The 23,469-nt window shown below is 41.2% G+C and overlaps 1 protein-coding gene across 3 annotated transcripts in view; it reads right to left on the reverse strand.

Moving 5' to 3' along the window:
• The window catches only part of tdrd3 (tudor domain containing 3), a 116,919-nt gene that overhangs the window by 56,319 nt on the left and 37,131 nt on the right, over nt 1–23,469 (reverse strand). For all 3 annotated transcript variants that reach the window (XM_048533077.2, XM_048533075.2, XM_048533076.2), the window contains 4 exons: nt 21,263–21,409; nt 19,859–20,005; nt 10,143–10,302; nt 5,473–5,598 (listed from right to left, as the gene is read on the reverse strand). In XM_048533077.2, the coding sequence (XP_048389034.2) occupies nt 5,473–5,598; nt 10,143–10,302; nt 19,859–20,005; nt 21,263–21,409 (580 nt within the window). The remainder of the gene's footprint in view (nt 1–5,472; nt 5,599–10,142; nt 10,303–19,858; nt 20,006–21,262; nt 21,410–23,469) is intronic.

Here is a 23,469-nt window from a genome sequence, read left to right on the forward strand (position 1 = left end):
AGGAGTTTGTTTATGCTGTGGGGTTTTATGACAGACAGAGAAAACATTAAGCCATTAGCTTTTGTAGAATCGAAGGAGGGTTTAAAAAAAAGTTGAAATTGTTTCCAAAAAATCCAAAAGCTCTTGGGTTCAGATCAAAAGAGAGATCTGACTGAACTGCAAAAGTACAGCCTCTTTGAACAAGAAGAATGATCACAGCAGTTAGGGAAATAATTCTCCCCCTAATGAAGGCTGTAGTTTGTGAAACTCATGGCTGATCAGAACACTGCAGATTAAAAACTAAGGAGTGCTTAATAGGATGGGGTGTCATACATGATAGACCAAGTCAAGGTAGATAGGATTAGCGTAGTTTGGCATTTGTTGGTTAGCACAGGTATGGTGTGCCGAAGGGCCTGTTTCTATACTGCATTACTGTACAAAAGTTTAAGCAGTTACTGTATTCCAGTAAAAAAACTTCATAGGTTATAGGACAGGAATTGAAAAAAGCATTCCAGTCAAACCTATAAACTGAGTAGGGAAGGAAAATTACAGATGATCAGAATTCACAGCAAAGTATTAAGACACAGATGGGACTTTGTTTTGCTGTGTTTTAAAAATCTTTCAGGCTGTATTAATGTAGATTGTTAGTTCCCTTTCTTTTGTTAAAGAAATCTCTAGACTGGAGTGTGTGTGCTTTAGAAAAAGACCACGCCATTAATTTCGGCAAAACTATATAGAACATCTCAAACAACGTTTCATTCTGGGATCTGAACTGTTCATCTGTAACATTAACTGGGATCATAACAATGTTCACATTCCAAACAAAAAATTTATCACTCAAGCTGTTGCTTACATTCAAGCTCTCACGAGTCTTGCTAATCCATCACTAATGCTTGTTGATTGATGCTTGTAAAGTAATATCAATTTAATTATTTTAAATCCTTGTTTTAAAATACTTTCGTGACCTTGCTTTTACTTACTACTACAATCTCCCTAACAATAACAACCATATGAGCACTGAGAAACCTGCTATCTAATCTGGTTTCTTGAATATCCCATGATCTTTAATACTAGTGAATTAATGTCAAGTAAATTTAAATCACTGGAGTGTTCAGACTATCCACACTACAGCACGGTATAGGGTAAACAGAAGAACAACTAGAAGTTTAACGTAGAGGAATCCAGGTGCACAGGTCCACAGCTTCCTTAAAGGGCAACGCAAGTGGATAAGTACAGAAACAAAGAAAATAGGTGCTGGAGCAGGCCATTTGGTCTTTCAAGCCTGCGCCGCCATTCAATACAATCGTGGCCAATCATGCAAATTCAGTGACCCACACTCCACTTTCTCTTCACATCCCTTGATCGCTTTAACCGCAAGGGCAACGTCCAGCTCCCTCTTGAATATATCTAACGAACTGGCCGTAACACTTCACTGGTTTGTGTGTTAGAAAATTCCACTGGTTCACAACTCTGAGTGTAGAATTCTTCATCATCTGTCTCGAATGGCTTACCTCTTATTCTTAGACTGTCACCCCTAGTTCTGGACTTACCCAATATTGGGAACATTTTCCTTACATCTAACCCGTCCAGTCCCTTCAGGGTTTAAATGCTTCTATGAGATACACTTATTCTTTCAAATTCCAGTGAGTACAAGTCCAATTGGTCCAGTCTTTCTTCATATGTCAGTCCTGCCACTCTGGGAATCAGTCTGGACTCCCTCAACAGCAAGAATATCCTTCCTCAGACTAAGAGACCAAAACTGCACACAAGACTCAAGGTGTGACCTCACCAAGACCTTGTATAACTGAAGATATGCCTACTCCTGTAATTAAATCCTCACACTATGAAGGGCAGCATGCCATTAGCTTTCCTCACTGCCTGCATGCCAACCTTCAAGTGTTCCACTATGACACCCTGTTCTTGTTGAACCTCACGTTTTCCTAAGCTTCCACCATTCAGATAATAATCTACCTTCCTGTTTTTAACCAAAGTACATTACCTCACATTTATCCACATTATACTGCTTTTGACGACTACTTGCCCACTCAGCCAGCTAGTTCAAGTCAGCCTGTAGGCTCTTAGCATCCTCCTCACTGCCACTGAGCTTAGTATCATTTACGTATTTGGAGATATTGCATTCAATTCCTTCGTCCAAATCGTTACTGTATATTGTGAACAGCTGGGGTCTGAACTCTGAAACCCCAATCATCATTGCCTGCCACTCTGAAAAGGGCCCGTTTGTTCCAGTTCTCTGCTTCCTGTCTGCCAATCAGTCCTCTCCACTCCTCGAGCCCCCACTGTATGATATCGTCCCTGGGGTCCTGGAAACACACTCCCTTTCTGCCATATCCGAGCTGGAGACAGTCTTGTTGTGTGGGTCCTGCACCCGAGGTTGGATATCAACTGACGAGTCTGGCTCCAAGTCAACTGATGGAGTCCTGGTTAATTTTCCAACACTGCCGGCAGAGATGAAGCGGGGCTGGAGATACATGGGTTCTCAGCCTCCCACAGCAGCACATCGGGCAACCAAAACTAAAACAAAAAGTTACTGAGCTGGAACAACAACACAGAAGCCACATGGGTGTGGCTGGATCCACTGCATGAGCCCAAGCACAGCTGAGCCCCACACTCAGGAGCTGATTGCTGCAGTCCCTGCTATCTTGGATTGTGGTGAACCTTGTCAATATCCTTTTCAAAACCCACATACGCAACATCCACTGATTCACCTCTGTCCACTCAACTGGTCATTTCCCCCAAAAATTCCAGAAGATTTGTCAAGCATGATTTCCCTTTAGTGATGCCATACTGGCTTGAACCAATTCTGTCACTGCTTCCCAAATGGTCAGGTATTACATCCTTAACAACTGACTTCAGCTTTTTCTCCACCAATCTCCAGCTAACCAGCCAACAAATCCCCATCATCTCTCTCCTTTCATTTTTTAAAAAAAAAAGTGAGGCGCTCTATTGGAACCCATCCAGAGCCCATAGAATGCTGGAAAATGATTATCAATACCATTTCTAGGGCCACTTCTTTAAGTACTCTGGAATGCACAGCATCAGACCCTGCGGACTCATGTTTTAATTCCACCAATTTTCCAAATATAATTTCTGGACGAATAAAGACTTGATTCGGTTCCTCCTCATTCTCGAGCCTGACCCCTAGCATTTCCAGAAGGTTATCTGTGTCTTCCTTGGTGAAGACAGATCCAAAATATTCAATCAACTGGTCTGCCATCTCTTTGTTGCCCATTAGGAATTTACCTGACTAACTGTAAGGGATCTACATTTGTCTTCGCCAGTCTCTCTCCCTCTTCAGGCAGTCCAGAACGCATATGGTACTCTTGCCTTCAACAACCAGGGCAGAGAGTATAAAAACTAGCAAGTCATATTGCAGCTGCACTGAACTTTAGTTAGGTCACATTTCAAATACTGCGGACAGTTCTGGTCGCTAAATGGCAAAGTGGCTTTGGCAGAATACAGAAAGGAGAATGTTGCCTGGTTTGCAGGGTATGAACTATGAGGAGAAATTGAAAAAACTTGGTTTATTTTCACATGAATGTCAGAGCCTGAGGGTAGCCTGTATGGAGAGACTGGTTAGTTGGAGTTCTTTCCCCTGCCCAAGGTAAAAAGGTCAGTTACTAAGAGACATCAATTTAAGGTAAAGTGGGAAGTTTAACCATGTAAAAGGCAATTTTTTTTTGTTTTATACAGAGGGCAGTAATGTGGAATATGCTGACTTAGGGGAGGCAATGGCCGAATGGTATTATCACTGGGCTGTTATCCAGAGACCCAGATAATATCCTGGCAACCTGGATTCGAATCCCGCCATGACAGATGGTGGAATTTGAATTCGATAAATATATGGAATTAAGAATCTAATGATAACTGTAAATCCATTGTCAATTGTTGGAAAAACCCACCTGGCTCACTAATGTCCTTCAGGGACAGAAACTGCCAACCTTACCTGGTCTGGCCTCCATGTGACTCCAGACCCACAGCAATGTAGCTGGCTCTTAACTGCCCTCTGGGTAATTAGGGATGGGCAATAAATGCTGCCTAGCCAGCGATGCCCTCATCCCATGAATGAATAAAAGGAGATGATAAAAGGAAATATAATAGCAATGTTCAAGAGGCTTCTTGAAGTCTGTCATATCAGATCCAGGACATTGCTGCAGGAGTTAGGCCCAACCATCTTCAGCAGCTTCATCAATGACCTCCGCTCTAAGATATATCAGAAGTGGGGATATTCACCAATGATTGCATAATGTTCAGCATCATTCATGACTCCTCAGATACTGAAGCAGTTCAAGTTCAAATGCAACAAGATCGAGATAATATCCAGGCTTTGGCTGACAAGTCGCAAGTAACATTTGTGCTATACAAATATTAGATACATGAATAGGCAGGGAATACGGACTGTATGCAGGCAAACGATTTGTGGTTTAGAAAGGCATTGTGTCAGTCATACAGCAGCCTCTTCAGTCCAACCAGTCCATGCAGAACGTAATCCCAAACTAAACTAGTCCCACCTGTCCGCCCCTGTCCTATATCCCTCCAAACCTTTCCTTTTTGTGTATTTATCCAAGTGTCAGCGCAGGCTTGATCAGTTAATGGGCCTGTTCCTGTGTTGTATCATGCTTAGTTTGTTCTTTATGAACAAAGTGCCAAACACGGTCAATTGGCACTGAAAGCTCTAGTAATCAATGTCCAAGATGTGCTGATCAGGTGATCAATCAGTAACAGGAAGTGTCCTGCCAGCCAATTTCAACAACCATGTTATAAAATCAAATATCTGCTGGTCAAGGTGTTTGCACTCTTATCAGTGACTTCCCTGCAATTGAGATATTTCAATACCCGTTCAATTTTTGACTGGCATCTTCTACACCCACAAGATCTGAATCCAATCAGTAATTGTATAGTTATATAGAAACATTGAATATAAGAGGAGTAGGCTAATTAACCTTTCCGATTTTGTCTCGGTGATCGATGGATTTTGAGGAGATTCAGACTTGCTGCAGTATATTTCATGTATGAAACATTGTGGCTTCTTGTATGTTCAGTGGTGGAAAGGGGTGAATATTTATGATGATTGATGGGGTGCCACTGAAACAGACTGTTTTCTTCTGGATTATTCTGAACTTCAGCTCTTACTGGAACTATGCCCATTCATCTTTGGGAAGTCAGCATGCAGTTAGTTTTTTTTTTAAAACCACAATTCCCAGATTCAGACCTGCTCTTGCACTCACCCTGTTTATACAGTTAGTTCAGTTCAGCCTCTGACAAGTTTTAAACCCCAGTGTGTTGCTGAGAATTTCAAGAAAATCTACAGATGGAACAATAAAAGCTGACCTGCCCAGCGACAGCCATGTGCCATGCATTAGTAACAAAAATCTTAATCTTGTATTTAACGTAATGGTTATTACCTGTAAAAAGTTTTCACATAGACAAGGTAAACATTTTTCTTGCTCTTGCTCAGAAGTTAAAAGCACCTACCTTCAACACTTAACGAACTCATCTTTGATTCTAGGAAGTCAAACAACGTGCTGGGTGCAGATGGCCTTGCATTTGTTAAATTGTCATCATCTTCAAGTCTTGATCTGCCTCTACCTCTTCCTTTTCCTAAACAAATGTCCATTAGAACAAAGTATCTCGGTTAAGAAGGAACACATTCTAAGTGAACATTGAGCAATCAAGTTCAACACATCAATACAGTCTATACAAGTCGGGCATTTAAAACAATAATTTTAGGAACACAAACAACAGCTAAAATCTTTTAAAAATTGTAGCAGCTAAATGAAAACACCCTGTGTACTATGCAGTCTCCTAGGTCTAATAGCAAACCCTAGTCCACACCACTTACTTTAAAATATTCAAATGTTCAGCTGTAAGTCTCCAGTGTATTTTTCATAGATTGAGCTAACAGAGTTTATCTGCTTATATTCTCACACTCTCTCTCAAATTCCCAACTACCCTTCACTGATGTTCAGTGGGCTACATTGGTGCCTGAGCTAGCAGGCCTGACATTCTCCAACTCTCGAATACTTTGAGATTGAATAGTTATTTGGACATATGGTTGAACAGCAATCAAGTATGGGAATTAAATACAGAAACAAAAACGAAGTTGCTGGAAAAGCTTAGCAGGTCTGGCAGCATCTGTGGAGGAGAAAAAAAAAGTTAACGTTTCAGGCCCGGTGACCCTTCAAACACCGACACGTTAACTCTTTCTCCTCCACAGATGCTGCCAGACCTGTCGAGCTTTCCCAGCAACTTAGTTTTTGTTCCTGATTTACAGCATCCGCAGTTCTTTTGGTTCTTACGGGAATTAAAATAGTTCAGTGTACTTGCAGCTGTCTAGTGGGGCAGATGCAACCTTGATAAGAAAGAATGATACAGACATAACGATTAGACAGTGAGAGAGAAAAAGGAAGGAATGATCCCCGTTTGGAGAATCTAAGTGGTCAGGTAGGAAATAAGAGCTTTGTACCAATTTAGGGTGTGGGAGAGGGGAAAGAAAAAAAAACAAGAGGCAGGAGTCAAAAAAACCTGTAAAACATGTCACACTCTTCAGGAAGGGCAATTTGAGTACAAATTATGCAGAACATGCAAGAAAGGGACAGAGAATTTAGTAAAGTTGATGAGGGATAACACGCTGTGATTAAAAAAAAGTTAAGCTCTATCTGCATCAAGCATTCATGATAAAACAGGTGACTTATTAACACAGTTAAAATTAAAGGATTTGACATAATCAACATTAGAGAAATATGGTTGTGTAGTGACAAAGGTTGAAATAGCTCCGGATACATCACTTCAAAAACAAGACAAAATTGCAAAGGATGATGGGTAGCCCTGAAGATACAGGATGCAAGAAAGACCGGAAGCAGTGTGTCTTAATCTGGGGAGAAAAAACCAGAATCAATTTCGGTGGGGATAAGATATAGACAGTAGAAAGCAATCACGGATTAACTCACAGAACCTCCGCCTACTCCTCCGCCACCCCGCCAAAAAGGGGCACCACAGCACCTCAATAATTAGCACTATTGCCTTGGCGCCAGGGAACCGGGTTGAATTCCACCCTCGGGCAACCATCTGTGTCAAGTTTGTACATTTTCTCCATATCTGCATGGATTTCTTCCGGGTGCGCCAGTTTTGCCCCATGGTCGAAAGAGTCATCGAATCCTTACAGTATGGAAGCATACCATTTCACCCATCAAGTCCACATCCTCCCTTCACTAAAAGGGCATCCCACACTATCCCAGAAACCCTGCATTCCCCATGGCTAATATTCCTGGACTGCACACCCTGGACAACGGAGCAATTTAGCATGATCAATCCACCTAATTTGCACATCTTGGATTTGCAAGAAATGCGGGTTCCGTGGATTGGCCATAGTAAACGCAGGGTTGCAGGGATAGGGTGAGGGGGTCAGATGCTTTTGGAAGATCAGTGCGGACTTGATGGGCCAAATAGTCTGCTTCCACACTGTAGGGATTCTATGATTAAAAAGAATAGTTGTCATGTTGGGCGAAGCATAACACAGGAAATTCACAGTGCTTGTAATAAGGACAATACAGAAATTTTAGAGTAGCTCGGGTTTGGGATATCATGCTTGGTTGGCTCGCTGAGTTGGTTGGTTGTTCCGCACATGTTTCATTATCCTGCTGGGAAACATCGGTGCAGCCTCTGATGAAGAACCGTTGTGATTTCCCACCTGTTATTTAAACTCTGGTGGCCACTAACCTGGATTACCTCACTTTCGGTTTTCTTTCGCAATGGAGTGTATATGGGGTCTAGCTTTGTGTGTTTATTGATGGCTTTCTTAGTGGAATATCAGGCTTCTAGGAATTCCCATATTTGTCTCTGCTTCGCCTGTCCCAGTCGAATTGGTGTTTCTCCTCATCTGTGTGGAAGGAAATGAGTGTGTATTGGTCATGTCTTTTTGTAGCCAATTGAATGTTCGTGTACCCTTGTTGTTAATTTCCTTCCTGTTCGTCTGATGTAGTGTTTCTCCCAGTCACTGCAGGGAATCTTGTGTATGACACTGGTCCTGTCCATAGTGGGTAGCAGGTCTTTGGTTCAGGTGAGCAGCTGTTGTAGGGTTGACGTGGGTTTGTGTGCCACTCTGATGCCCAGTGGTCATAGGAGTCTTGTGGTCAGTTCAGATGTGTTAATGCTGTAAGGTAGCGTGATGAGCGTGTTGGGTTTTCCTGGAGTCGTTGGTGTAACAAGCATCTTCTCACCCAGTTTTTCGAGTATTCATTGTCTTTGAATACCTGGAAGAGGTGCTCTTCTTCTTGGCGTAGCTCTGTGATGCTGCAGTGTGTTGCTGCCAGTTTAAATAATGTTCTCATGCAACTACGTTTGTGTGTATTACGGTGGCTGCTGTCGAAATTCAGTACTTGGTCAGTGTGTGGGGCTTTCCAGTGTACCTTTGTTAGGAATTCCCCATTTGGTCTGCGCTCTACCATGACATCTAGGAATGGGAGCTGTTTGTTCTTCTCACCTTCTCTGAAGATGAGCTATGTCAAAAAGAATAATAACAACGAAATGGCAGAGACAAAACCAAAGCATTGGTCTTTACGGCTACAGTGCACTTAGAAATTCAATTAGGTAGTCATCTCAAAGTTTATAAAAGGGAAACAGTGTGTGACAAATCTCTCAGTTCTTATATCTAGTACCAGAAGTGTTCTTTTAAAATTCAGTGGCAAAAAGAGATATGGCTTGATCAGAGGTCTTCCCAAGATTAACCAAAACCTGTCACAGTTTATAAACTAATTCTTCAGCTGTAAAAATTTAATTCTTATCCATGTAAACACATACTGTGCCTCAGGTGAACTGATACATTGATTACATAGGATCTCCAACTCTTATACATTCCACCTTGGTGATCAGTATTCTGAAGACTGTGTATAAGATGAGACCCCTCAAGAAGAAATTTCTTCTAAAACGGTTCTGCCCACATAAACTGATGAACTAATCTTTGCTCTCAGTGAATGAAAAGATTCATCAAGACAACGTTCACTTGGTTTTCAGTTAAACTTCTAAAGGGAAATTATAAATGTAATAGCTAGCAAGGACCAAAATGTACACAATTAGGTTATAAATCATAATTATTTCCAAGGACTTGTAGGAAGTTTGTAGGGGACATGATTGTTCACTTTTATCAATGGACTGGTAACGCAGTGGTCTAGGCTAACCTGTTGGGCAAAACAAAACCTTCAATCGAAAAAGTGGTTGACTTGCAACTGCTCCTCTGAAATGTACCAGAAAACCACCTGGCTCAGGGGGAATAAAGGATGGGGCAAACCATTGAAGAATTTTTAAAAAGTTTGAGACCAAAAATAAAGCTGTAAAAAAAAATGGAACAACTGTAGTCACTCACACAGAAATGTACAAGGCATCAGCTGCCCTGATTTTGAAGGTCCACTCCAAACCTATCCAAGTTTAAAAACTGTATTTCTTCATTTTAAAAATCTATTCGTTTGAGGTCTGCCTGAAAAGTCTCAGCTCACCATTCCTGGATTTTTTTTTGCACCTGTGAAAAAACTCAACCCATGAACAATGCAGGCACCTCAGGAGTGAGGTTTTTACCTCTTACAACATTAAAACCAAACACTCCCAAAGGATCAATGTTTCAGCATTTTAGAATCCCCCGTCACCTCCCTCCACCCATCCACCAAGCCATCACAATCTTGCCAACATCAGCTTCGATTATCTTTTTGTTTCCTCTGAATATTTTAATTAAACACAAAGTATCTTGTCTTTTTGAACACCAAAGCATTGCATTAAATTCAGAAACATAGAAATTCCATTCATATCAACTGAAACAAATTGATAAAGGAATAAGATCCCTATTTTGTATATTTCTTTTCAATATTCATGCTACTATTTCTTCGTTAAAATAAATTACAGCTAATGGAATTCTGATTAAATTAAAACAAGAAGGAAAAACTGAAGTGGGGACAATGGCGTTGTGTCAGCATTGATATCTGATGTTTATCTTTAGAGCTAGAACCAGGTTTGATGATGACATCATTTTTGAAGTAGAAATGAAACAAACATTTTAGAAAGGGATACTGATTGCATTCTCATCAATGGTGTCACTCAAAGTGCATTTTGACTATTTTTACATATATGTACATACATACACAACAGACAGATTTTACCTCTTACAGGTGGATTATGCATTGCTGGTGGTGTTTTGTTGCTGTTGATAAGAAAGTTTAACGCATTTTCCAAATTATTGCTATGATCCATTAGGGCCTGTCTTGCTTCTTCTTTGCTGAAGCCCATTTCAGTTATGTTCTGTAAAGCTCGCTCATCAACCTACAATAGAAAAGATTACTTTAAAGTTCTGAAGAATCACATTAGACTCAAAGCATTCTCTTCTTCCCATTCCCCTGCCCCCCACAGATGCTGCCCTGTTGTAACGTTCTGCTGAGTTTCTCCAGCATTTTCACAGAAACACAATTTTCTGTTTTTAATTCACATGTCCAACATCTGGAATATTTTGCTTTCACATAAAACATACTTTTGGTCATTAATGCTCAACATAGAAGTGCTGGACAGCGTTTTGTTACATTGCAGCTGTATTATCAATTACTCATCTTAAATAGATTTCAATCCTTTCGATATGACTCTCACCTGGAGGGATTCTTCAAACCACCATAATTCAATTTTTAAAAGAAATATAAACTGACATTTTCTTCAAAAGGACATCTATGAAAGAGTTCTTTCACATCTGCCCTTGCGGAACTGGCAGCATCTCAGTCCCATGTGTAAAAGGACTCTATGAAATGAATTTTGACCAATTTCAAACAAATTTTCAAATGTACAGGGACCAACAATATGAAATAATTTGTTACATTTTTAAGCCTTGACTCACCACAGTACTACAGAATGTTTTGAGTGCCACATTCAAAAATCACTGTTGCAAGCAAGTGCCAATTCCCTCCACCTTACAGCATCTTCAAAGCCATGACGTACAGCTACAGGCTCAGTAACATGGCTGGGTTAATGAAGAATACATGATTGTCACTCAGCATCAGATACAGGAATCCTTTTCTACTTCCATATTCAATAAGTGATAAAGCACTGTACATCAGAGCCTGATTTCGAATAAAACAACAAGCAAATTTAATTCAAAGAGACAAATAATTACCAGCACTCAACAAGCAGAAAGCTAGTGCAGCTTTTTGTACATATTACATTGCTGGCTCGTACCTTACCAATGGTTTGTCGACTTTGGGGGAGTCAGAAAGTCAACCACCTAGTATAGGTAGCTAGCCTCTGAGCTGCTCCAACTCCAACAGTCTCCATGAGTCTCTGATCAGAGGTGAAGTGAATTGAATTGAATCAAATTGAATGATTATTTTTGACACTTGCATTTCACAGTGAATGATAAAATAAAACAGTGAAAAATGTCAACTGTCGCCACAGGCCAGTGCCATTTTGAATAGTTTAAGACTAGAAAGAATGAAAAGATATAGCTGAGAGCATTTTTTTCAGCAATGGGAGAGGATGGCTGAGTGATATTATCACTGCACTATTAACCCAGAGATCCACAATGTTCTGGGGAGCCAGGTTTGAATCCAGCCACAGTAGATGGTGGAACGTGAATTCAATAAAAATCTGGAATTAAGAGTCTAGAGTCTACAAAGAAACTAAAGAATAATAAGAAAAAGAGGAGAAAAGAAAGCTCTCAGCAGCAGATGAGTTTCGCTCATGACCCTAAACGGTCCTGCTAGTCTGCTGCCAACTTGATGCAAGGGCTGTTGATCTTTGAGATTTAATGAGTAATGTTACAAGAATGACAACATACGTGGTAAGGCCCTTTTTTTTATTAAAAATGGAACGTGTCCCACACTTTTGTGCAATACGTGATACTTTTCACTTTACAACCTTGAACTTACGGAGTTTGAGCATGAATTGCTGCAAGATTTATTGCGAGGAAGTAAACACCTGGCATAAAGCTGCAGACATGTACCACGTCACTTACTTGCAAATTTTTGTGCATGTCATTTAGTTACTATTCCATAAGCCTAGCACAAGCAAACGCTGCAAACATTTCATTTCCTTGTATATCTCTGAAGAAATGTAACAGCAACATGGAGGAACCGGAGAAAAGTTTTGCAAACTGATGCTACAAGATAAAGTGAGCTTTTAAGGCTAACATTTAAGTTCATCTACGTAGAAAATAACTGAGTTAAAATAATCATTTTTACCAAAAGAGTTGCTGATTTAATACGTAAAATTGAATTAATTAAATGAATGAAACCGGTGAAAATAGGAGAGCTGTGTGCCACAGCTGCCACATCCAAGAGTTTATAGAGTGGCCTCCTCCACTCCCTTTTGATGTCCTCAGCATCAAAAGTGCCAGTCTGATTCATGCCATGCTAGATCAAGAAATGCCAGAAGGCCCTGCAAAGTATTTGGGCACTGACAACATTCCTGCAAAGGAAGTGAAGCCTTGAACTCCAGAACTACACTTGCCCTTAGCCAAGCTGTTCCAGTACAGCTGCAAGACAGCTATCTATTTCAGTGGTGTAGTCTGAGACAATTTTCTATCATGTCCACAAAAAGCTGGACAAAGCCAATGTTTTGCGGACAAATCCAATGCAGCGAATTACTGACTGCAGACCACTCCTGATCAAGCTGAGATGAGGAAAGCAATTGTTGACAGGACCACACCAAAGCCTCTCAAAATGGGTCAAGGACATAGCCTAGAAGCTAATTTTTTTTAAAAACTTTAAAGGCAAGTGTCAGACATTGTGTTCCAGATACAATTTGATTGTTTAAACTACCATGCTTGAAGCAAAACATATTTAATATACAAACAAAATAGAAGAAAAGAATCAGCTTAACTGTAACTACCAAAATACTTGATAAACTACTCATTAACAGTTCCAATATAGTAACATCCCATAAGCACACCCTTGTCAAAGACATAGACAGTGAAACAGATTGTCTCTCATGCAATTCGAGCAGCAAGAAAACCCCAGCTTTTAGCTGTCACAAAGAGAGGAACAACAGTTTTAACATCCAGCTTCAAGACCCCAGCAACTGCTTCTGAAAGCTAAAACTAAAAATCCTAGTTCTGTGGGAGCCTGAAGCCACTCATTCAGGTGCTACTATTGTTTCAACTTATAAAAATAAAACCTCAAGGCCTCAAAAGCTATTTATTAGCTTGAAGCAGAATGCTCTGCACCTGTATCAATCTCCCTTTATTTTACAAAAAGGATTAAATACTTTTGTCACAGCTATCAAGCAATACTTTCTAAAGAATAACATTTAAACTGACACACAGTTTGAGTTGTAACAGTACCAATGAGTTCCTGATCTCATTGCAGATTTAGACTGAACACGGATAGAAGGACTTACCTGCAGAGATAAGAATGGCTGCCTATTAAATCAGGTCAGCATTTGACTGAATGAGAGATTAAGCAGCTCAAGCAAAACTAGACTCAACAGTAATCACAAGGAAACAGTCATTTGTTGTCATGATACCTAGGCCCATTCATCTTCAGCTGTTTCATCTCTACCTTCCCTCTACCATGCCTGAAATGGGGGTCCTTGTTGATGATTGTACAATGTTCAGTATCGTTTGTAACTCTTCAGAAACTGAGTCAGTCCATGTTCATACACAGCAAGGCCTGAACAACATGTGGGCTTGGGCTGACCAGTGGCAACTAACATTCACACTACAAATGTATCTGGTCCGTCACGCTGATGGCAGGAAAGGAAGGCACACCAACGCCTCTACTTCTTCAGAAGGATAAGGAAATTCAGAGTGTCCACAATGCCTCTTAGTAAATTGTAATGATGCACCATAGAAAACATCCTATTGGATGCATCACAGTTTGGCCTGACAATTGCTCTGTCCAATACCGCAAAAAATTAGAGTTGTGAATGATGCCCAGTCCATCATGAAAACCAACCTTCCCTCCATTGACTACATACACTTCCCACTGCCTTGGGAAAGCAGCCAACATAATCAAAGACACCTCACAAACCGATTATATTCTTTTCCAGCACGCACAAGATACAAACTATGAAAATATGTAACAAACCGCTTCTTCCCCACTGCTATCAGACTTACGAACGGACCCCTCACAGATTGTGAGTTATGAGTTATCTTTCTCTGCACCTTCTCTGTAGCTGTAACAATATTCAAGTAGTTTAACACTGCCTAGAACAAAGCAGAAAGCTTACCTAGCACCCTAACTACCACCTTCAACATTCACTACTTTCACCGTCAATGCACAGTGACAGCAACGTATAACCTACTTGACAAGACGCACTACGATCAATTACTCACCAACGTCCTTCAACAACTTCCAAATCTGTGACATCTAGCACTCAGAAGAACAAAGTAATTAGAAACCTGGAAACACCAACACCCGATTCTCACTGCTGTCTAGCTGGATCAAACCGGACTCACCCGGGCCTATCTGCACACAGCTGATGACGTCCAGAGAATTACCTGCAATAGTTTAATTTTCCAATCTGGCCCAAATCAAAGAATCAAAGTTTCTAGCTTTGATTCATTCTTTTGCCACTGGTAGGTAAAGAGGTCCAAAAACAGAAAATCATGTGTACTCACCAGATAGCTCCACATCTCTTCTCTCAACAGCCCCATGACCTAAAGCATCAAACTGCTTCACCACAAGAGTGAACTGGATGAGCAGAAACATCATCTATTTTAAGACTGGGAAGATCAACTCATTACCCTGTCATAAACCTCACTTTCTGGCCATCAACTTCATCCTTTTCGTTGACAGAGACTGAGCAGGAAGAGGTATAACCTTGATATCTTATTTGATTCATTGAAATAACTGATTCCACATCTGCAGCACCACTAACTCCAATCCCTTGAAGGCAGCGCGTGAAAAATGGTAAAGAATATGGAAAGGCAGGGGCAGTTAGCAAATTATTGTTTCTCTGCGCAGACAGAAAAAGCACAAAACACTTGCTGGGTGTAGTGGGAATTTAAGAATATCAAATTAGCTTTCTGAACAAACTAGGGCTTAGAGTTGACAAATCCCTTGCCAGGCTAAAGCCTATGGTTTTAAAACGTGGCAAATGGTCACCATGAGATGCAAGATAGAAAACTTAACCCACTACCAAAAAAGGTGGGATGAAGAAAACAGTATGTAATAGGCTATAGAGCTTAGTGTCTAAATAAAACAAAACTACAAAAACCTGGAGATCTGAAATATAAACAGAAATTGAATCTTTGTCAGAATGGCATCGGACTCATATCATTAACTCTGTTTTCTCTTCCCAAACACTGCCAGACATTGGCGAGGCCACTTTTGGAGTAATGAATACTGTTCTGGTCACCCTGATTAGGAAGCATGTTGTTAAACTGGAAAGGGTACGGAAAAGATTTACAAGCATGTTACCAGACTGGAGGGTTTGAGCTATAGGGAGAGGCCGAATAGGCTGGGCTACTTTCCCTGCAGCAAAGATTGAGGGGTGACCTTATAGAGATTTATAAAATGAGAGGCATAGATAAGGTGAATATCAAAAGGCCTTTTCCTGAAGACAGGGGAATTCAAAACTAGAGGGCACAAGTTTAAGTGGTAAGATTTAAACGGGAACTGAAAGGCAACTTTTTCAAATGGGGGGTAGTGCGCATATGGAATGCCAAAGGAAGTGGTAGAGGCGGGTACAATTGTAACATTTCATAGATTCACAGAATCCATACAGTGTGGGAGCAGGTCATTCGGCCTCAGTCCACACTGACCTCCCGAAGAGCATCCTACTCAAGCCCACCTCTCCCCCCACCACATCTCTCTGCCTCTGTACTTCCAGTGGCTAATCTAACCAGCATGCACATCCAGAGACACTGTGCGACAATTTAGCATCCACCTAATTTGCACATCTTTAATGGCTGTGGGTGGAAACTGGAGCATCCGAGGCAATCCACGTAAACACAGGGGAAAATGTCCAAATTCCACAGGCAGCAGGGTGAGGGTGGAACTGGCATTATGCTAACCACTGAGCCACAGCACCAGTCTAGTAAGCCATCAATTTTAAATGGATTACCATCCGCGTGGTATGATTAATAAATCTAGGCAAATATATTTCAAAGGACTAGTTGATTATGGCTAGTTTACATTGACAAATAAAAAGTATGATTTCATAATAGCAGTGAGGACAAAAGATTCAGGTTTTCATTTCTATTTTCTAAAGAACTTTCACGTGAGTTTTTTTGCCATCTAAATTACATTGGCATATACTAACACAACTATTTTACGCTCACACTTAAAAGTACTTTTCGGCAAAGGTATAATCAAGCGGGACACTGATATTGGATATATAAAGAGTTTCTTGGTCAAAGTTTGTTTATAAAGCATTTAAAAGCTGTCAGTCATTGTTAAGAACATTTCAAAGACGTACTGCTCTAGAGAAGTACCATCTGCAGAAAATTTCCATCTTTGCCACTGGATTTGAAAGACATATGGGCAGATACATGAATAGAAAAGGTTTAGAGGGATATGGGCCAAACGCAGTTAAGTGGGAGATAAAGTGTGGAGCTGGATGAACACAGCAGACCAAGCAGCAGAGGAGCACAAAAGCTGACATTTTGGGCCGAGACCCTTCATCAGAAAAGGGGGAGGGCATTCTGAAAAAAATAGGGAGAGGGGGAGGCTGACTGAAGATGGATAAAGGAGAGGAGACAGACAAGTTAGAGACTGGGATGGAGCCAGTAGAGGTGAGTGTAGGTGGGGAGGTAGAGAGGGGATAGGTCAGTCCGGGGAGGAAGGACAGGTCAAGCGGGTGGGAGTTAGTAGGTAGGAAATGGGGGGTGCGGTTTGAGGTGGGAGGAGGGGGGGATAGGTGAGAGGAAGAACAGGTTAGGGAGGTGGGGATGAGGTGGACTGGTTTTGTGATGCGGTGGTGGGTGGGTCGGGGGGGGGGGGGGGGGGGGGGAGGAAGAGAAAAGAGGAAAAAGGAGATTTTGAAGCTTGTGAAATCCACACTGATACCATTCAGCTGCAGGGTTCCCAACTGGAATATGAGGTGCTGTTCCTGCAACCTTCGGGTGGCATCATTGTGACACTGCAGGAGGCTCAGGATGGACATGTCGTCCAAGAAGTGGGAGGGGGAGTTGAAATGGTTTGCGACTGGAAGGTGCAGTTGTTTATTGTGAACCAAGCGTAGGTGCTCTGCAAAGCGGTCTCCAAGCCTCCGCTTGGTTTCCCCGATGTACCCGTTGTGCCATCCTCTACAGTGGATGCAGTATGCCAAATTAGCAGATGTGCAGTTGAACATCTGCTTGATGTGTAAAGTCTTCTTGGGGCCTGGGATGGGGGTGAGAAAGGAGGTATGGGGGCAAGTGTAAAACTTCCTGCGGTTGCAGGGGCAAGTGACTGGTGTGGAGGGGTTGGAGGGGCACGTGGAGCGGACAAGGGAGTCACAGAGCAAGTGATCCCTCTGGAAAACGGACAAGGGCAGGGATGGAAAAATGTCTTTGGTGGTGGGGTCGGATTGCAGATGGCGGAAACGTCGGAGGATGATGCGCTGATTCCGGAGGTTAGATGGGTGGTACGTGAGGACGAGGGGGATTCTCTTTTGGCGGTTATTGCAGGGTCAGGATGTGAGGGATGAGTTGCAGGAAATGTGGGAGACACGGTCAAGGGCATTCTCGACCACTCTGTGTGGGGTGGTAGGGGTGGGGGGCAGTGTTGCAGTCCTTGAAGAACGAGGACATCTGAGATGTACCAGAGTGGAATGCCTCATCCTGGGAGATGCTGCAGCGGTGAAGGAATTGGGAATAGGCGTTAGAATTTTTGCAGGAAGGTGGGTGGGAGGTGGTGTATTCTAGGTAGCTGTGGGAGTCAGTGGGCTTGAAATGGGCATCAGTTACAAGCTGGTTGCCTGAGATGGAGACTGAGGGGTCCAGGAAGGCGAGGGATGTGTTGGAGATGGTCCAGGTGAACTTGAGGTTGGGGTGGAAGGTGTTTGCGAAGTGGATGAACTGTTTGAGCTCCTCTGGGGAGCAAGAGGCGGCGCCGATACAGTCATCAGTGTAATGGAGAAAGAGGTGGGGTTTGGGGCCTGTGTAGGTGCGGAAGAGGGACTGTTCCACGTAACCTACAAAGAGGCAGGCATAGCTGGGGCCCATGCGGGTGCCCATGGCCACCCCCTTTGTCTGTAGGAAGTGGGAGGAATCAAAAGAGAAGTTGTTGAGGATGAGGACGAGGACGAGTTTGGCCAGGCAGATGAGGGTGTTGGAGGAGGGGGACTGGTCAGGTCTGTGGGACAGGAAGGAGCGGAGGGCCTTTAGGCCATCTGCATGGGGAATGAAGGTGAAGAGGGACTGGACGTCCATGGTGAAAATGAGGTGTTAGGGACTGGTGAATTGGAAGTTCTGGAGGGGGTGGAGGGAGTGAGTGGTGTCACGGACGTAGGTAGGGAGTTCCTGGGCCAAGGGGGAGAAAATTAATTTAGTTTGGGAAATCTAGTTGGCATGGACGAGTTGGACCAAAGGTTCTGCTTCCATGCTGTACGATTCTATGACTAACTTAGTTTCTCCAGCAATTTCTGTTATTATTTCTGGGAGAGAAGAAAAAATTAGAAACAGTGACAATGGACAATTAAAAATAAGATGAATCAGAGCCAGAGATAACTGCAGATGCTGGAGAATCCGAGGTAACAAAGTGTGGAGCTGGATGAACACAGCAGGCGAAGCAGCATCTTAGGAGTACTTTGTTATCATGAATCAGAGCCACATCCCCTTCGTATATTTCTTTCTGCAGTTGATTTAATATTGATTAAATCCAAACCACTCGCTAACTAGGATTTTCAAAAATAATAACCATCTGCATTGCGAATTATATTTTTCGTGAAGATTCAATGCAGCCTCAAATCAAAAGGATTACCAGGAACACAGCAAGAGTGATATAATCCAGCCACTGATGAAGAATACTCAGATACAAACTAGCAAACAAATTGCACTTGCTACTCTTCCTTAGTTAATGTTTACAGAGATCAAAATGATTGGGACACACCCTTTCAAAATGCTGTATTACAGCAAATGTTTTATGAGCTAGCTCTGATGGGACCAGGAGTGTGGCGGATGATCAAGCATTCCAGATAATCAAGAGGTCCACATGACCACAGTAAACAGTGACCAAACAAAGCTTCAAGACATCAACTCCCTCTAAAAATCTAGGCAAAAACATCAACACACCCCATAAAAATCACTGTAAACACATCGTAAGTAATAGGAACATAATTCAGGGGATATACACTTCACTGTTATAATTTATTCAAAGCATAATTACTCTGACATTGTGATACAAGATATATAACTTTTGACGGTTTATTAACAGTGCCATTTGATCAGGCGCCAGTTAAAACAAAACTTGTTGCAATAAAATTAAGTTTTGGTACTCAGTCTATAGAAAATAGAAACAAAAACGTGGATTTTTTTTCAAAATTAGGATTACAGATTTGACATTACAAACAAAATTCATTTCCTGAAATGTAGAAACACTGCGAGCCAGCTTATCCCATCCATTCAAGCTACACATTCACATTTACATAACCTTCTGGACAGCAACTTGAAACATGAATCCAAATCAATTATTTCAATTCAATACACACATTTAACTACAGTTAACTGCAGGGCCTTCACTGTATAAACTTTAAATACATTTAAAGCCATTACCAACTTCATTTTCTAAGCTGTTGAGCAGGTTACAACTATGTAATTCTGCTACTAGGTAATTACCCTACGAATTCTGATCACTGAATTTCTAAGTGTACCCAAGTGATTTAGAATTGCAATTTAACAGGAATTGTCATTGCATTATATTCACACCAAAAACTGAAGTAAATGCATTATTTTACATTAAACCTAAACACTTACCAATTCTCGATATACTCCTTCATATTTCCCATCTGCCTTTCTATACTTTTCCTCTCTATTTTTCTGGAAAGGATCCCTGTTCTTGATGCCTGTGCCACTCGAATTCAAATTGCTCCGGACATTGCTTCCTCCACCAAATATCTTTGCCTTGGTTTTAAGAAAAAATATTCAAGTTATCAAAATCTGTTACTTGTGACCTTATTCATTTAAATGTAGGGATCTGAAAAGATTTTAATAATTCCACCTGCACTGTAGATTTTAACCGATAAAGCAGTGAAGTGCACGCATTTCTTCACAACCACAGATGCAGGCTCAAACTCATTTCTGCAAATAGATCAAGTTTTAGCTACGGAAGCAACATTCATCAACAATAAAGTTGACAGAATTGCTGAGTTCCATACGTGTAATCTAACCTGAACAAACGGAGTTTCAAACGTTGGTGGGCTCCAAAATGTATCAACTTTCAGAAAGAGACAGATCACAAGATTACAAAATGCTACTCTGTCGAAACATGATAAGAAACCTAGGTGGACCAAATACCCAAATTAAAAGGCATTCCCACGCGCTAAGGATGATTCTTCTGTCAATGACTGGGCATAAGTCAGTTACTGGCTAGCAGTTGGCAGAGGACATCTTTAATTTTGACAGCTCTCAAGTGAAGATGGCATAATTTGTTGGATTGTGCAGAAGTGAAATATTGTCTCAAATAATAGCCCTCTGTGTTATCTCACTATCTCTCAGTAGCTGATGTTTGGTGATTAAGTGCCTTTATGTATATGACTGGGCACCTAACTCCCAAGCATTCATGTAAATAAAGCAGATTTCCATGAAAGCTTTGAATTTGCCTTCAAAACATTTGCTTTAGCGAAAGTAAAATCAAAAACAGACTAAGTTGAGAAAACAACTAACGCATGAGGAAGATTTTGGATGAAATGATACAGGTTAACATGAAAGTCCATGCTGGAAACAAGTCAAAATGATCCTTACACATCAGACTGGAAATCTGGCAGTAATGCTTTAAGATGCTAGAAAACATCAAATGTATTTGTGGGTTAAGTCAAAATGAAGATTGTCAAGGTGGTGGTTAAGTGAAATGAGCCAAAACATTTGCTGCAAAAGGATGTAAAAGAAGAAAATCCAAAAATCCAAATTCAATAACTCAAGATATTCTGGAGGAATTACCAAGATCATGAAAGTAGTAGCAATTACAAAAAAACTATTCCTTCGAAACACACCTAATCAAACCTAACTCAGCCGGACTATAGGTAATTCAGATGGGTACACAATCTCAAACAGCGTCTGAAGGCAACTTGCATCTGCAGTTACTTTCAAACACAAATGCTAAATATGTCACATCACATTCAAACAACTGTGAAAAATATTTGTTGGAACCTCATGCTGTACCTCTTTATTCTTGCTAATTTCTGCAATAGCAGCAATCCTTTGCTTTTCAAATTCATCATCTCCAACAGTTTTATTTGTGTTGGCAACCTGTAATGTTTTCCTCTTGTCAAGATCTCTGCTATCAACTTGATCACGTGATAAGCATTTCTGCAAAAGAAAATTATTTCAATGAATACATGATGAATGAGTTCAAATAAAGTGCAGAAAAAAACAAAATCACCTGATTTTGATGCCTGAAAAATAAATTCAAAAGAAAAAAGTCTTCAAAAGTAAAAAGGGGAATTCAGTAAGCTTCTGTTCGAAGTAATCATTATATAGCAAGGGTAAATAAATTCGAAAAACTACAGTGAACTTTCTTTTGGTAAAAATCACGGGTCCAGCAAACTATTGTGTTCACCTTGAAACATATTAATCGCAAGGCACTATCAATTCAATACAAACAGAAACAGCTAAGAATCATCCACCTCACAGGAACAGAAGGTACTGTAAATAGGACATAGTTAACTTTTGCTTCCTTCTGCATTTTATTTTTCTCTCCCATAAGAACTTACACCAGATGGGAAGTTGCCAAAGAGTTGTCTAAGCAGCCATTCCTTCTGCTAACCCTGGATCGTTGTATAGTTGCAAGCAATTAAATAAGAGCACTTATCAGAATCAGGTTCAATACTGTCCTTGCCCTGAGTCAACACAAGCACTTCAATCAGGAATTTCCAGACAATGAGGAACAAGAACCACAGTCAATTAAGCTCCTCTCTATTTCAAAGATGTTACTCTAAATTGTGAAGAATGGTCAAGAAGTTGATAAAAACATAGGAACAGGAGTAAGCCTGTTCCACCACTTAATGAGATCATGGTTGATCCGTGGTATAACTCTACATACTTGCCTTTGGCCCAAATCTCTTAATGCATTTGCTGACAAAAAAATTATCTACCTCCAATTTAAAATTAATAATTGATGCTGCATTCAGTCTCCTTTGTCGAAGAGAGTTCTAGAGATCTGCTACCCTGTATGGAGAAGTGCTTCTTATCATTTTTCCTGAACATCCTGGCCTGATTTCATATAAATGATTTGGGATGCAAAAATCAGAGGTATGGTTGGTAAAATTGCCGATGACATCAAAATTGGAGGTATAGTGGACAGCAAAGAAGGTTACCTCAAAGTACAACAGGACCTTGATTAGATGGTTCGATGGACCAAGGAATAGCAGTTTAATTTAGATAAATGTAAGGTCCTTTGATCATTTTGGTAGGATAGAACATAGACCATAACAGCACAGTACAGGCCCTTCGGCCCTCGGTGTTGTGCCAACCTGTCATACCAATGTGAAGCCCATCTAACCTACGCTATTCCATGTACGTCCATATGCTTGTCCAATGATGGCTTAAATAAATCAAGGCAGGACTTACGCTTGGCGGCAAAGTCTGGGGAGTGTTGCTGAATAAAGAAACTTTGGAGTGCAGGTTCAAAGCTCCTTGACAATGGAGTCCCAGGTAGACAGCATAGTGCAGGAGGTGTTTCGTATGTTTGCTTTTATTAGTCAGTGCATTGAGTGTAGGAATTGGGAGGTCATGTTTCAGCTGTACAGGACAATGGTTAGGCCACTTTGGGAAAACTGCATTCAATTCTGGTGCAGGAAGGACATGGTGAAACCTGAAAGGATTCAGAAAAGATGCACAAAGATGTTGCCAGGGTTGGAGGTTTTGAGCTACAGGGAGAGGCTAAATAAGCTGGGGCATCGGAGGCTGAGGGGTGACACTATCGAAGTTTAGAAAATCATAACAGGCATTGACACTGAATTGCCAAGGTCATGTCCACCAGACTAGGGGAATCCAAAACTAGAGGGCATAGGTTTAAAGGTGAAAGGAGCAAGATTTATCGAGGGACCTGAGGGGCAATTCTTTTCCACAGAGTGGTACGTGTACGGAATGAGCTGTCAGAGCAAATGGTGGAGACTGGTACAACTACAATATTTAAAAAGCATCTGGATGGGAACATGAATAAGAAGCATTTGTAAGGATATGGGCCAAATGGGATGAGATTAATTTAGGATATCTGGTTGGCATGGACAAGTTGGATTGAAGAATCTGTTTCCATGCTGTACATCTATGTCTCTTTCTCAGACTATGTTCTAGAATCCCCAAACAGGGAAAATAGTTCATCTTTACCTGCCCTGTCTTTTCCTCTCAATATCTTGAGGACTCCTGAT

Source organism: Stegostoma tigrinum, chromosome 6 (assembly GCF_030684315.1).
Source record: "Stegostoma tigrinum isolate sSteTig4 chromosome 6, sSteTig4.hap1, whole genome shotgun sequence".
Classification (NCBI taxonomy): domain Eukaryota; kingdom Metazoa; phylum Chordata; class Chondrichthyes; order Orectolobiformes; family Stegostomatidae; genus Stegostoma; species Stegostoma tigrinum.